General features: G+C 39.4%; 1 protein-coding gene across 1 annotated transcript in view; it reads left to right on the forward strand.

Annotated features, from left to right (window-relative positions):
* Positions 1-16,908, forward strand: part of GOLGB1 (golgin B1) — a gene marked incomplete at its 5' end in the record, with an annotated part of 115,439 nt that overhangs the window by 93,936 nt on the left and 4,595 nt on the right. The window contains 5 exons of the mRNA XM_006864196.1: positions 7,218-7,396; positions 12,117-12,282; positions 12,462-12,599; positions 15,200-15,343; positions 16,417-16,514. Coding sequence (XP_006864258.1) covers positions 7,218-7,396; positions 12,117-12,282; positions 12,462-12,599; positions 15,200-15,343; positions 16,417-16,514 — 725 coding nt within the window. The remainder of the gene's footprint in view (positions 1-7,217; positions 7,397-12,116; positions 12,283-12,461; positions 12,600-15,199; positions 15,344-16,416; positions 16,515-16,908) is intronic.

Below are 16,908 nucleotides of genomic sequence, written 5' to 3' on the forward strand. Positions count from 1 at the left end.
GTTTATCCTGGAATGTTTTGATTACACCATCATATTTGATTGACAGCTTTGCTGGGTAGAGGATTCTTGGGTGGCAGTTTTTTTCTTTCAGGGTTTTACATATGTCTCCCCATTGCCTTCTTGCCTGCATGGTTTTTTTTTGTTTTTTGTTTTTTGTTTTTTGAGAAATCCGAGCTTAATCTGATTTGTTTATCTTTGTATGTTATATTTCTCTTTACCCTAGCTGCTTTCAAGATCCTGTCCTTATCTTTGATTTTTGAGAGCTTGATTATTATATATCTTGGTGATTGTCTTTTAGGGTCTATCCATCCTGGGGTTCGTTCAGCTTCTCATATGCTTATCTTTTCACTTTTCATGATATTAGGAAAATTTTCTTCCAGAAGCTCTTCAGCTATCTCCTCTGTGGACTTGTGTGATTGTTCCTGTTCTGTAATACCATTAGTTCTTAAGTTATTCCTCTTCATGTTGTCCAACTTTAATCTTAGGCCTTATTCAGATTTTTTTATCCTTTTTTGTGTTTGTTCCTCTATCTTAGTAGTATTGAGAGATTTATCTTCTAGCTCACTAGTTCTGGCTTCTGTCTCTTCAATTCTACTCCTTTGCCCTTTCAGTGTATTGTCCATTTCTGATATTCTATTATTAATCATTTGAACCTCTTTGTGTAGGTTTTTAATTGTTTTCAATGCTCTATGTTATTTGATTGTTCTTGCAGTGCTTTCCTGGCTTCTTCCTTATTTTTCTCAACTCCATTGTATAGTGTTTTGATGCATTTTAGAATCATTTTTCTGAATTCCTTCTCAGGCATTTCCAAAGCCTGCCCATCTTCCAGTATGGAGTGTAGGTCTACTTCCAGCTTATCTGCCTCAGTCACTTTATCTCATTTCTGGACATGTGCATTTATGGTCATCGCTTCTGTTTTTTGGGCATCGTCAGGGGTTATCTGTGGCCTTAATACTTAGATGGGTATGTATTTTGCTATTTTGTATGCTTTCTGATTGCCTAGATAGATGTGATCAGGAAATGGGCTTCCCTTTTCACTCTTCTTCTTAAGAAATTTCAAGATGCCACTGTTGTTCGTTGTAACATAACTTAAGATTTAATTTTTGGCCTGTTTCCTTTTTGTCTGCTTGTCCCACTCCACAATCCCTGTTCAGGCCTTTTTTCTAGTTATAAACAGTTCAGGGCCGGCTGTGGCCATTTGGTTTTAAGTGGGAACTGTCTCTTTAAATTTCGAGGAGATCTGTGCGCATGCGTAGTAGAACCCTCCGAGGGTGGGGCTGGGGTGTCTACTAGCTCAGGCACCCCTGTAGTCACCAGAATGGAGGGGCGCAGAAAGCAAGGGACCAATGAACAGATACCAAAAGAAAAGAATGTCCACACCTTTATCTCCGCGGTTCTGTCAGGCCTCCGTGGCTTCTCTGATCTTTCCCCCGCTTGGTCTCACCAAAGATGGTGGCTCCTGGAGCAGCTGAGTGTCTTGAATTAGAAAGCAATGGATTTCTTGCTTCTGCTACAAATTCCCCTAACTGTAAGCCTTCCAACCTTCTAAATATTCCTTCATATGTGGTTCAGAATTCTGGGACCATACCCTGAGCCTGCTTGCTCCTGTATTCGGTGTTGTTGCTGATGGAGCTCCTTAATGCACTTCCACCCGATCTGCCATCTTGTTTGTTCTCTGGGTGATATTTTTGCTTTTTAACATTTTCAAGAGGTCTTTTGCAGAAGATTTGCCCAGTGAAATATACTGTTTGAATTCTTGACTGCTGTTTCCATGTGTTGAGTGTATATCCAAGTAAAATGAAATCCCTAATAATTTCAGTATTTTCTCCATTTGTCATGATGTTACTTTATTGGTTCAGTTGTGAGTATTTTTGTTTTCTTTATATTAACGTGTAATCTATAATGAAGCCTGTGTAGTCTTTGATCTTCATCAGTAAGTGTGCTTCAAGACCTCTTAATAATGAGGTGTTTCACATCAGATGCTCTATTAATTTCATCTTCATGAAGAAAATGATCCTACCTTGGACTATTTGCTTTGTACTCCTCGGACACAGTTTTTATCTGAGAGAATTTTTTCTTCAGCACTATTATAGAGCTTACCTTCATCTCTCTCCTGTTTTGGACCTCCTGTTTTTTTGTTCCATGTCTTTCCCTTTTTGGTTTTCTGCCATTGTTTTGGTGGAATAAATCATCCAATTGCTTCCAATACAAGATAAACAGTAGACAGATTTATTGAAAAGTATGTTTGTGTTTCTCACATTTGCTTGACAGTTTTTCTGGTTATAGAATTCCAGGTTGAAATTAATTTCTCCTCAAAACTGTGATGATGACACTGGTTTCTTGCCTTTTAACTAAAATTGTGATTCAGAAATCTGAAACTTCTGTAGTTACTGAGTGTGTATATGCTCTTTTTTTTTCTTTTTTCCTCCCACCCTCACTTTCTTTCCCTCCCCACTTTTACAATAATAGGCATGTAAGTAAAAGAATATTACAACAAAATCATAGAAACCTTTATTAATCAAAATGATCAAAATGTAAAACTCTTGTTTCTCAATATAACCTCCGTCTAGGTCTATACATTTCTGAAGGTGGTGTTTCCATCTGTTTAGCCCTTCCCCCAAAGAATTCAATGTTCTTGAATTTACACCATGTCAAAATGGAAGTTTTATCATTCTGTTGTTGTTAAGTGTCATCGAGTTGCTTCTGACACATTAGGGACCCCATATAGCTTTAAATCTTCATGGGAGCAGAAAGCCTCATCTTTTTCCCTTGGAGTGGCTGGTGGGCTGAAACCCAGATCTTGTGGTTCATAGTCCAGTGCTTATCGTATGGAGCCACCTCATTCCCCTTAGTGTCCTTGTTGTTAAGTGCTGTCGAGTCGGTTCCATCCCATAGTGACCCTGTATATGATTTCTGAGGAGCAGCTGCAGAGCTTGAACTACTGACCGTGCAGTTCAAAAGACTGTGTAGTCTGGTGCATTAACCCACAGCGCCACACCAGGACTCCTTAGCATCCAAAAGGGCATCAAATAATGTTCCTTTTAAATGTTTTGTTTTTTTTTTAGTTTGGAAGGCAAAAATAAGTATATAAGGACAAGGTCAGGGTTATAGGGTAGATGGGGTAAGGTTTCCCAATGAAATTTTCACATGACAAACCCTTGCTCCTCTTGAAGAATGAACAGGTACATTATGATTGGGGGCGGGACATTCCTCAGTGCAATTCTCCTGGCCTTTTTCTCACCAATGCAAATTTCCATTTTCTTAAAATGTGTTCCTAATTAAGTCCCCATGGTCACTTCATTCTTTGAGAATATTGATCAAGATTACACTTTTAGAATGTCGAAAAACATCACCGATCCACTGAGCTGACCTCCCTGCCTTGAATTGAACTGGCCTATCAGATCCCCTCGGAAGCCACTGTTTTGATCAGAACTTACTCTCTGTATCTTATTTGATAAATCCATTACTCATTCCTGGTTACAATTCATTCCATAAAATCATGTTCATTAACTTCAGTCTTTCTTAAAAGACTGGTGGAAAGATAAGCTCTTTGAGCTAGATGATCTTTGCGCAATGCTTTTGATACTCCCCCAGCCAAAAGCTTTGCTGAAGCCACGATGTTCACTGGCAATTGAAAATGCCAAACCAGGCAAGTTTCCAACTTAAGCAGCTATTGCAGCAGTGCTAATTCTATGGTCTTCTCCCACCAGTTTCTGGACTTTAGCCAGTTTCTTCATTTGCAGAGGTTTATGAGCTTCCTTCTCTTCGTTCATAATTTTTGGTGTGTATGTGTAGCGTAGTGTTTACGAATCGGGTTGCCAGTCTCTCGGTCAGCAAGCAGTTCGATAGTTCGAAACTACCAGCCATTCCACGGGAGAAAGATGAGGCTTTCTGCTCCCGTAAAGTTTTACAACCTCGGAAACCCTGTACAGGGTCGCTGTGAGTTAGAACCGACTCCACGGCACATAACAACAACAATTTGTTTTGTTTTGTTTTTTAATGTTATTGTTAATTTAATGAAGGTTTGCAGAACAGATCATCAACAAATTATACGCTTTGTGCCATTACAGTTACCTTGGTTCATCTTTGAGGTCTTTCTAACCTTCCTTTGAACGCTTGACCTGTCTAAAAACTGTTATTTTATGGAGGTGGGGGGAGGGCAGCATTACTGTAAACTTATTGCAAGACTGTAGTGGTTTGGAAAGATGTCCACTTGAGTTTTGTTAAAAATTTGATATCAGCCCAGACCTCAAAATATCTTTTTCTCCTGATACAAAAAGTATTCTCTTTTTTTTGAAGGTACCCGAATAAGACTAAAATAAGTGTATAACTGAACAAACTTGTCTTCAGCCATCCAGCGATCACAGAAACGTGTTTAAGCACATTTTGTTTGGAATAAACCTGTACATGTATGAACTGGAACCCTAGCAGCAATACTTTTTGACTCACTCTCATTTTTAATCTTTTTCCCTATATGTTCTGAAATGTCACTATAATGTATTTTGGGGTCAGTCTATTTTTATTCATCCTGCTGACTCTTCCTTTGAAGTCATATATGATTTTTGGGGGAAATTTTAAAAATTATTTCGTAAATTATTTTTAGCCTATCTTGGCACAGGTAGCTGAAGGAAGTGAGGCCCCCATCTAGGAGAAGCAACTTTAGCCATATAGCCCAACCACAGCCATCCTCTCTTTAACCCCAATTGGGCTAGAGTCAACACCAGCAGCTATATACTGAATCAACAGCAGCAACCATTGTCAGCTAAATTTGCCCGGAACTGAACTAGATGAAAAAATCATTTTCCCCATCCTTTTTGTTTGTTGTCTTTTTTTCTGAAAATCTTACATAAATATAAAATCTTCTGAATTGGTTCTCTAACTTACCTTTTCTATTCTTTTTGCTATATCTCATGGAGATTTTCTCATTTCATCTTAAGATTCCTCCATTGAAATTGTCATTTTTGCTTTCATGTTTTTAATTTCTAAGGACCTCTTTCTTACCTTGTCTAACCGATATTTTTCTCACTTATCTGTCCAAAGATAGTGATAGTTTTGTTTTTTGGAGTTTTTGTATATTGCGTTTTTTTCTTTATAGTTTTTTATTTCTGTGATAATGTGTCTAATTTCTAATATTGTCTCAAATCTTTGAGAAAATTCTTTCCCCTGCTAGTGTTGGAATCTCTGACTTAATCTCTGGATCTCTGTCTTTGATATTAGTCATTCTTCAGTTGAGAATTAATCCATAATTTTCTGTTCATGTTTAAGGTAGATTCTAAAAAGCTTCTGGACAGGACTTGCCAACTGTTTCATTTCAGTGTGATCTTACTGAACTTGGTAGTGCCCTTGTTGGTATGTTTAGTTTATCTGGACTGGTGAGATTCTCCAGAGAAGAGGTCTCATTTCTTGTCTGGAAGATAAAAGCCTATGTTCAGAATTCTATAAGATGAATAGGCAAAAGCATAAATTTATTCACTTGGTCACCCTTGTTTTGGAACATAGCCTTAGCTTGATCTGAGCCTGCTGTTCCATATTCCAGAGACACCTGTCTTCTACCTTCTCCAGAGAATAAAATCATAAAACTAGCTGTTCTTGGGATGATAATAAGTGTGGAGCTAAGGTGAAGATCTAGGGATGCTTCCATTTCTTAAGCAGCTTTCATCTAATCCTCCTCATTTCAGCTACCTCCTCCCACTTCCATCACCATCTTTTCCAGCTGTACCTGTTGCGGTTAATTCCTGGGCCTTTTGAAGATTCTTCAGAGTAAGTCCAATTGGTTTTTGGCTTTCCTTACTGTCAGCTTAAGATCCAGCTTTCTTAGATCTGTTAAGTCAATTACCACTTATTCATCTGCTTCTAAAATTTTGTTGTTGCTGACTCTGTGTTTTCCTTGCTCTTGTGTTTTATGTTTAGAAAATAATGCCTTTCTTGTGGCTTTAGTGATGTTTCTGGAGTGAGTGAGAGAGATGTGTGTTCTAGCCGTTCCCTTTCCATTTGTCCAGATATCTTGCTATTATTTCTTATTATATTGGGGTAAAGTGTTTGAAGGTATACCTGGGATGTATGTAGGTAGGCAATTTTCAAATTAAACGAAAGTATCATCATTATCATCATTACTAGCTCTATTGAAAGTTTACTATATGTGAAGTACAGTCACTTTCTCATTCTTATACTCTGATGAGAGAGATACTATAATTTTCTTCATTTTATAAATGAGGGAAATTACATCATAGAGGATATGAGGAACATGCGTAAGGTCATAAAATGGCAGAAGGTCTATGTGCTCTTAACCTCTGTCTTCTTTATAATTAACATCAGCTACACTAGAGTTAAAGTTCATATCCACACAAGCAAGTTTGGAAGCTTAACCAGGGTCAGGGTATATGTCTAAACAGAAGGCCAATCTATCTTTACACTTCTGGTTCTGGGGAGTAACCACCCACAAAGAAGCTGTAGGTATCTTAAGTCTAGTTTATGTCAGAATTGTAGATCTAAAGCCAGTTTAGGGCCTCAGATGTAGGGAGCAGGGGCAAAAGTTGGAGGAATGATTAGGCCCATACAGAGCGCCATAGGGTGATTTTTCACCAGTTTGAAGTGACGTGTCAATGGACTCTTCAAGGCTGATAGTCTGTTGTGCTGTGTGGTTTGCATGCAGTCCCTGGATTACAAATGAGATGCCTTCCTAAGTGTGTCTTGAAGTCAGCTTTGTAGGTAAGCTGGATAGGTGCATACAGTTTTTATTTAGCCTTATTTTGGAGCAAGAAAAGGCTGGACACGTTTTCAGTGATTAAAAAACTGTATGTGCAGCAAGTGAAGGTGATGAGAGTGAAGATTTAATACAGGTAGGGGTTGGTTCACACAAACTCCACTGCACACAACCACCACCACCACCAGTAGTTGATTCAGTCATTTCAGAGTGAGGGAAATTTACTTAACATTCCAAATTCAACATGGAGTTGTCTGTAAGTCAGTGTTTATAAGTTGGATGTTTGGATGTATGTAACCCAGGGATTTACTGTACTTAGCAGAGAATTGGAGTCCTGGTTTGGCACTATAGGATAAACACTGGACTGCTAACCACCAGTCATTCCTTTGAAACCCTATATTTGGTCACTATGAGTCAGAACTGACTTGACAGCACTTAACAACACACAGGGAGCTGCTAAGTACTGATGGCTGGGTAAATGAGATGATAAATCACCTTTTTCTTTTGCTTAAAGCTGAAGGAATTGAAGAATCTGCAGCAGCAATACTTACAGATGACCCAGGAGATCACTGAGTTGCGTCCACTGAAGGCTCAACTTCAGGAATATCAAGATAAAACAAAAACCTTTCAGATTATGCAAGAAGAGTGCAGGCAGGAAAACCTCGCCTGGCAACAGGAGCTGCATCAGCTTAGGTACAGTAAAATCTCCTTTCACCCCTCTTCATTTCCTTTTTTTAGCTTCTTATTTTGAATAATTAGATTCACTGGAAGTTGCAAAACTTGTACAGTGACATCCTGTGTACTCCTCATGAAGGTTCCTGCTGTGATCCATAGCGGTTTCATTGGCAATTTTTGAAAGTAGGTCAGTAGGCATTTCTTATGTTTCTTAATCTGGGAGCTCTGCACCATAAATGACTCTACTGGTTTTGGAAGCGGCATAGATTTCAGCATTCCATCGGCACACAAGCCACCACAGTATGTCGTACTAACAGATGGGTGGTGGTATTCACTTCACTAGCATATATATTTCAAAATAAACCTTAAAGTTTATAGAAAAGAATGCTTTTTAGAATCTATTAAAGTTTATAAAGTAAAATTACATCAATTTTTTTTTTTATATTTAGCATCTTATGAATTTTCTAAAAGTAAAAACATACGAAGCTCATTTCCTGGAGTTGACAACTTCCCCAAATCGCACAAGAACACATTATTATTATTGACCAAATACTAAAGACTGCAGAGTTAAAACTGGGATTTTTTTCTCCCAGTACAAATTTCTTTTACTTCTTTCAGGAATTGAACCTCAAGAGAAAAAAATTAATTGTTCCATTTCAACCTCATCATCATGCCCCCATTCATCCCCTGCCCTAGAAATAACTACTTAAACTTTATTCTGCTAGAATCTCAATTCACCATTAAGAGATTAGATGCCCAGTGTGTCTTCCTTGCAGATACACATTAATACTTACCAATGAATTTAGGGCACTGGACCACAAGGTTGGTTTGAACTACAAGGTTGCAGTTCAAATTCTCCAACCTTTTCTTGGAAACGCTATACAGGGTCGCTATGAGTCGGAATTGACTTGACAGCACTTAACAACGATAATAACAACAAAGATGAATGGGACCACATTGGAGTATCACTTTGATGTTTTTCATATTATGTCCAGATCACTTGGAGCTACAAAATATTGTGTTCAGTGTAAACCTAAGAAAAGCTGTAAAGACTTAATTTCCTTCTACTACCTGTTCCCTTTTAAATTTTCCTCAAAGTGCAATCTAAAAGGATACTTCCCTCATAGATGCTATTGAACTTTAGGGATGAGAAAAGGAAAGAGACGAAGAAAAGAATCACATTGTGTCTGTTGATTGTTTCCCTCTCCTCATTGTCTCCCTTTCTCCTGGCCTGTCTTCATCTTTCACATTTTAGCCACTTTGAAGACACGTCAAATTGTATATTAGGTGGGTGTGAGTGCATTACAAGAAGAAAAGGGAACATTTTGTTTCACTTTTAGAAGGAAAAAAAAAATAAAGACATAGATTTGATTTCACTGATTTTAGGACCAGCTCCTTTATCTGACTATCTTTAAGAATCCCTGCCTTTTGCTCTTCAAACATGAAGACACTGGAACATCATCTTCATGATTCTGTAGACCTTGTTGTTGGTTTATAAGGAGCGCCTGGATTTATGTCGTGACATTTCTCTTCCACCTGCGGCTACTGGTTTACCTTCTACTTTGGTTCCTGTGCTTTCTTATTTTAAAGGATAAATAAGATATAATTTTCCTTCTGGCCGGCTCCCCTTCAGTAATTGGGTTTGTCCTTTAGGTCCCAATCTCCATTGAGGGTCTCCTTAAATTCCATAGCTACTTGTGTTTTGTTGTTAAGTTCCATCGAGTCAATTCTAACTCATAACAACCCTGTATAGGGTTTCCCCAGGAATATCTGGTGGGTATGAACTGCTGATACTGTGGCTCGCAGTCCAGTGATGATCTTTCTCATGCACTACCTTACACCCACTTTTTCTTGTTTTCTTTCACTTTTTTTTAGTTGTCTCACAGAGACAAATATTTCAAAGCAGGTATTTTAGATGCATCTCTGTGCCTTTTGCATATTGTAGCCTTATAATAAAAACTTAGTTTCCAAGATTTAATTCTGCATATTTGAAAAAAATCAGGTAACTGTGATTGTAACCCAAGACACATCTGAGCAGAACAGTTTATGTCATAATGGGTATGTATCAATTAGAGACAAAGGGACCAGACTTGACAGCACTTACAAACAACAACTCTTCAGCTCAAAAGACAAAAAAATAAGAGGTAATTCAAGCAGCTTTGTAATTTTCAGAAAATTAGAGACATTGGTGCTGTTAAAAGTGAAGAGATGCTGGTTTCCACCTGAGTTGTATAGCGTAAGGAGAAGTGGTGGTGGTGGGGGGGGGGGGGTTATGTGCTGTGGAGTCGGTTCCGACTCATTGCGACCCTGCATAGAGTTTCCGAGGCTATAAATCTTTATGGGAGCAGAAAGCCTCATCTTTCTCCTGCGGAACTGCTGGTGGTTTCGAACTGCTGACCATGAGGTTAGCAGCCTGACTTGTAACCACTACACTATCAGAGAGCTGACTAAATAATAGCAGAGGCAGTTTTTGATAGTTCAAACGGAAATTAGCTGGGATCAAATAGAAGCCATTCCCTTTACTAAATTCAAGGAATAAATAACTCGAAATAAAAGCAGCTGATTTATTGAATGCTTACCAAGTGCTAGGCTCTGTTTGTTGCATGACATATACTTGATTTTCACAGTAATTCTCAAAACTAGTAATTCCCATTTTACTGTTAAGGTTCAGGGAACATAAGTAACTTTTACTCAGAGTCCTACACTTTGCTCTATGATAGAGGCAGCAAGTCACCTAGATCCTTCAGACAGTAGAACTTCATTCTCATAACCATGGTGCGTATACTGAGTCAAGGCACTGCCCTTCTGAAAAATTGACATTGTTTCCCATTGCTTACAGACTAAGCCTTTTTTAGCATGGTATTTGATGCCACATATGATCTGTCTCATTCCTCTCCACGCAATTTCAACCATATCCACTCTATACATAGTGGTGGTGGTTATGTGCTGTGGAGTTGGTTCCAACTCATAGTGACCTGTACAGAGTTACCAAGGCTGTAAATCTTTACGGGAACAGAAAGCCTCCTCTTTCTCCCACATAACAGCTGGTAGTTTCGAACTGCTGACCTTAAGGTTCGCAGCCCGATTCGAAACCACTATTCTACCAGAGTTCCTACTCTATATGTACACTACAATAATTCTAAAATTTACCATATACTTTCATTCTTGTGATTTTTGCTTAGTTTGTTCCCTCAATCTAGAATGCTGTCCTTATAAGACCTATCTTAGTTATATAGTGCAACTCTAATAGAAAGAGCTCTGGTAGCATAGTGGTTACTAATCAGGCTGCGAACCACAAGGTCAGCAGTTCAAAACTACCAGCCACTGCACGGGAGAAAGATGAGGCTTTCTGCTCCCATAAAGATTTACAGCCTAGGAAACTCTATATAGGGTCGCTATGGGTCGGAACTGACTCGATGGCACTTAACAACAACAACAACAACAACAATAGAATTACAAATCGATGGCTTATCTCACAGTTTAGGAGGCCGGTGGGACTATTCCAGGCCTTTGGCACTAAAGGGAGGCATTCTTTCTCCTTTCAACATCTATGGGTAAGTTCTCTTTCTCCTTTCAACATCTGTGGGCTCAGCATCTGGTGGAGCTCTCCACGTGTCTTGGCATCAATCTCCTTCTAGGTCAAGGAGGCTCACAATTCAGGGACTCTGGGTCCAAAGACATGTTCTGCTCCCAGCTCCTCTTTCTTAGTGGTAGTGAGGCCCTTTCTCTGCTTGCTTCTTTCTCTCTCCCCCACATTTTTTTTTTTTTTTTCCAATCTCTTGTAAAATTAAAAAGGGATGCAGGTCACATCCCAGGGACATTCTCCTTACATGGATAAGGGCTGTGACCTGAGTTAGCCTGTTGCATCCCACCCTAATCCTCTTACAACTGATGGGGAGATCACATCACATCAAATCATGGGGAATGATTATATCATTACATAAGTCCCAAACCATGGAGAATCATGGCTCAGCTAAATTGACACATATGTGAGGGACATATTCAATTCTGGTATGGCTCTGTAGAATAAGCACTGGACTGCTAATTGCAACTTCAGAGGTTCGAGGCCACCAGCTGTTCCTTATAAACCCTATACAGGGTAACTATGAGTTGGAACTGACTCTGCAGCATTTAACAACAACAACATCAACAACAGCAATTCAATCTATGAGAGAAACCCACCCTTCTCACTTATTCAGGGTTCAGCCCAAATGTCAGCTTTTCCATGAAATACTGCCAGTCCCAGTATGGATTGCCACTACCCAGTCCTGCCAGTTGAATTTTTTGTCTTTGGATCCATCCTCTTACTGCTCAGCTCTGTTTGTATCATATGAAGGGCTTCCAAAAGTTCATTGAAAACTTCCATTCTCTTTCAATCCCATTGTCCCATGAACGTTTTCAAGTCCTCTTATAAGTACCACTCTGATGACATATTTTCTTTACTCTAACCATTTTGCCCATAATGAGAATGATATACCCTGGAGTTGGTTTTGACTCATAATGACCTTGTATAGGATTTATGAGGCTTAAAACCTTTTGTAGGAGCAGAAAGCTTCATCTGTCTTCCATGGAGCATCTGGTGGAATTGAACCACCAACCTTATGGTTCACACTCCAGTCCTTATTCTATAGAATCACTGTGCTTTGCATATGGAATTGTTTTGTATATGGGATTGTCCATATTGGCCTTACAAGTATATTTTCCCCTGAGTTTATTTTCTGTTTGTTTGTTTTTGTAGAATGGAAAAGAGTTCTTGGGAAGTGCATGAAAGAAAGATGAAGGAGCAGTACCTTATGGCTATCTCAGACAAAGATCAGCAACTCAGTCATCTGCAGAACCTTATTAGGGAGCTGAGGACTTCTTCCTCTCAGATGCAGAACCTCCCAGTACAATACCAAAGACAGGTGAGTGATCTCAATGCTAATTGCTCCTCACAGGAAGCAGTTACCCTGCAAGTGCCCACCTGTCACTGTTAGACAAGCCATCTAATGACTTCCTGTGGGGTAGACAGGGTTTGTCCAGAGAAAGAAGTAAGCATGATAAATCTTAACAGAGAACTTCACCAATGCTTGTATCCTGGCAGGCATCTCCAGAGATACCTCCTTCCTTAGATGGGTCACAAAACCTAGTTTATGAGACAGAACTTCTCAAGACCCAGCTCAATGACAGTTTAAAGGAAATGCACCAAAAGGAATTACGAATTCAGCAACTGAACGGCAAGGTAAGTGTCACTACTAGACTAGAACTCAATTTCCTGTTCATGACTGGAGACAAGAAGGTAAGGAAAAAGTGATGACAGCTACGCTCCAGTTGTAGCATGCCTTAAGGTATGGATCATTTATCGATTTCATAACGACTTGCTTTCTCCAAAACACCAAACACAGGGATGCTCCTTTTCTTGGCCCTTCAAGAGCTTTTGGAAATTATATGGAGAAATCCATACTATAGGAGTAAAAACCAACTCCTTTGGAAAGTTAGCCTCCCCAGCATTGTTCTCCATCTGCACCACTTAGTAAGTCAGGTCGAGGAAACTCCCCACAAATTCTACAACAAGCTCCTGTGTATATTCACACCAGTGTGCAACAGGTAAAAGTCTTAGGAAAAGCAGGGAAACTTTATATGTATGATTCCATTACAGGGACTGGGGCTAAGACATCTGCTCTTCATTCCACTCCATTTGTAGACTTCTTCACTTTGTGAAGTTTTCTTTTTAACAGACTTCAGCTGTACCACTCTAGACACTTCCGGAAAACATGCTGGAGTGGAAGGTTCTTCTAGAGGAAGAACCACTCTGACATCTGGTGTTAGGGCACAGTTACAAGACAACATTAAAGAAAACTCTTATTGAGTGCTTTCTTTGTCTTCACTTCTCCTCAATTCTTTGGTTGCTTCTTCAGTGGCCCCTTTAGGAATCAGTGGCCTCCTCTTACTCTCTCAGTAGGCAAAATATTTTCCATTGGTACCTCTCCTAGCTCTGCCCTTTTTAATGAAATCTAAGTATGTAGTTCATGTTACACCTAAAAGGGACTTAAGAAATCAGTCAGACTCTGGAATTCAAAGTGCAGCTGTGGGGAGAGCTCTGAATGTCCAGAAATTTAAGGTAATGTGTACACAATTTGCTCATGAGTTCTTCCCAAAATGGTAAAGTTCAGCAGGTTCTTTTCACAGAGGTGTTAAGGCCCAGAGATAATAAGTAACTTGCCTAAGGGAGTATTAGGTCAGTCTGAAGTTAACTTCAGTAAAGCTCAACTCCTGACACATGTTTTTAGGTTAGGTTAGGTGACATGGAGCGGGCTTCAATTCACAGTGACCCTATACACAACACAATGAAGCACTGCCCATTTCTGTGCCATCCTCACAGTTGTTCCAGTTGACCCCACTGCTGACCCTGTACTTTACCAAGCATAACATCCTATTCCAGGGACTGGTCCCGCCTCATATTATGCCTGAAGTAAGAGAGACGATGTCTCACTATCCTGACTTCTAAAGAGCATTCTTCTTCTTTTTTTTTAAGCTTTTGTTGTGAATTGAGTGAAGGTTTACAGGGCAGATCATCAGTTTTACATTCTAGAAATCATTGTAATGATTACAGTCCCCTTCAGTTAACAGTATTTACCTCTGTTATCTTTTTTTCGATACAAATATGTCACACTGAAAATATATATTTGTTGAAATGTCCGGAGGGCACATTTTGCAAACCAGCCTCCTGCCCACAGGCACACTGCTTTTCTGAGTCCATGGGCCTATAATCCTTTGCTGCTAAGGAGCATTCTTGCTGTACTTCATCTAACACAGATTTGTTTGTTGTTCTGGCAGTTCATGGTACCCTCAGTTTTCTTCTCCAGCACCATAACTCAAATGCTTCAATTCTTCCATTCTTCCCTATTCATTGTCCATATTTCAGATGCATATGAGACTGTTGAAAAGACCGTGGCTTGGGTCAAGCACACTTTAGTCCTCAAATTGATATCTTTGCTCTTGAACACAATAAAAAGGTCCTGTGCAGCAGATTTGCCTACTACAATGTGTCATTTATGTATCCCACTCTTCCACCCATGCACCCCATTCAGCCTGTATCTGTCCATGTGTCTACACACAGAACCCTGTTGCTCCAAAGTTGTGATTCTATCACTGTTTACCTCCATCCCCTTTAGTCCTTACATGCCTCCCTGTGTTGTGTCTTCACCTGTCTTCACCATTCTTCACCATTGAATGTGTTCAAGGAAAGACTGAGTTTAGACTATGTATCATTCATTCATGCACCTGTGAGTCGATGCTTCCAATATAGTTTCTTATGTGTACATAGGCCTGTTAGTATATATTGTTTCTCTCTCCTACCATGAATTCAAGTATCTGTTTATTCTACTCTGTTGGTGATTTGTAATTCTATGGCATTGAGGCCTCAGTAATGATGTTAGATGAATTTTTAGGTGACAGCTCTGTCCCCAGCCATATTGAGCTCTGATAACTATAGTCATTAATTAGTAACTTAAACTTGGACCCAGGTTACTGCCTGCCTCCTCTGAAATACCTGGGATAGGCTATCCTATTAGATGACTTGCTTCCTGGTTTTTCAATTAACATACTGTGAAACATATAAAAAAAAGTTTACTGCTACTCTGCTAGAATGATTTTCCTTTCTCAGTTGAAAACATTTGGAATTGTCTTATTTTCAAAGAACAGAGAGTGCTATAGTCGTTATTGGTGAAATAAGAGTCCTTCATCAAACAATTTGATCTTTAGAACTCAGGCCAGTTAGCCAAATCCATGTTTTTTATAAAAAAGTTCTGTCAAATGGTACTTCTCTCCTCTTGGTTTCAGTTCTCTCAGCTACTTGAAGAGAAAAATACCCTTTCGATTCAGCTCAGTGATACCAGTCAGAGTCTCCGTGAGAACCAGCAGCATTACAGTGACCTTTTAAATCACTGTGCAGTTTTGGAAAAACAAGTTCAAGAGCTGCAGGCGGTAAGAGATGAAAGACTGGGGAAAGTGTTACGGAATTGTGTGCAAGTGCTAAAGCATGTGGCGCAGCTTTGAAGAAGGGTCAGGCTGAAGATGAATTTGATGTGATGGAGGCAAGTGGGAGAGAAGAGAACAGTAATTGAAATGTAAGAATAAAAAAGTACAGCGTGAAGGGGTTAGAAGACAAAGATCAGTGAGATGGTGGGAGAGAAATCAATGGAGTGGGAAGCATTGATGACTGAGGCTGTAAGACTCTGAAACGAAGACAGTATTTAGCATATTTTGATCTGAGAAGTCATATAAGGCAGAGCTATTGGAATCCTGCTATAGTGCTGTAGAATAAGCGATAGATACAAGGTTGATTTGAACCTCAAGGTTGGTGATCCAAACTCACCAGGTGCTCCTCGGAAACTATGCAGGGTCGCTATGAGTACCGTCTCGACAGCACTTAACAACAACAACAAATGGTAGTATTGAATAGGAGTGCACTCTTAAAGTGAGAGACTGAGCATTAATAAATTGGACGTGTAAGAAAAAGGAATGTTATGAGGGAAGGTTGAGTAAGGGAAGGTCAGAGTTGTTGATGTTGTTATTCGGTGCCATCAAGTCAGTACCAACTCATAGCGACCCTGTGCACAACAGAGTAGGTCCTAGAAATCCATGGGTCTCCACAAGAAGAAAGCAAAATTGGTGTTAAACCTTTAAATTTCTAAGCGGAGAGATTTGTGGATGAGAATCTGGGATAAAACCTAATAAGACTTTTTTTGCCAAGCATTAATCTACTTGCAAGCGAATCCTCACCTTCTAAATCTGAACTTAAGGACTATTATAAGTGGAGTTATACCTCCCCAAGATTTTTCATTCTCTCCAATGCTAAATGAGTTCTCATTTTGCCTATGTGTACACAGTCCTGGTGTTGGGCTGTAGGATAAGCACTGGACTGCTTTTCAAACCCACCAGCCGCTCCTCAGAAGCTCTATAGAGGGTCTCTATGAGTTGGAATGAACTCAACAGCACCTAGCAATGACAGTTTCATATAAGCTTTCACCACTGATTTATGATGCCTTTTGTTTCAGGAGTCAGTAACTATGGATGTTGCTCCAGGAGCTCCCCAGGAAAACAATGGAACTCAAAGAAAGAATGATCCTGAGGAACTGAGGCAGCCACAATTAAGGTAGGGGAGCGAGACACAGCCCAGGGCATGCGCTACATAGGCAGTAGTTCAGTTGGTAATCTAAATTGAACTGGACTTACTATGTCTTATTGTCTTCTCAGTCTCACAGAATTGATGTGTACATTAAATAGCACATTCATGTGTAAGTAATTGTATGAAAAGTTTATAAAGCAAAAACCCTGAACACCAACATACACATACAGAGAACACTAACAAACACTGTAAATAGTAGGAGAAAAGCTAGTCCCCCAAATCTCCAAAAGCATTTTCTGAAGCTTTATTTAGTATCTGTATAACTAAGCTTTTTAAATATTCTTTGTGTTTCCATAATTTTTTCTCTTTTCTAACTTTAAGAAGACTTCCTGAACTGAATCCCATTTATCAGCAACTGTGT

The sequence above is a fragment of the Chrysochloris asiatica genome, unplaced genomic scaffold, assembly GCF_000296735.1.
Source record: "Chrysochloris asiatica unplaced genomic scaffold, ChrAsi1.0 scaffold00061, whole genome shotgun sequence".
Lineage (NCBI taxonomy): Eukaryota > Metazoa > Chordata > Mammalia > Afrosoricida > Chrysochloridae > Chrysochloris > Chrysochloris asiatica.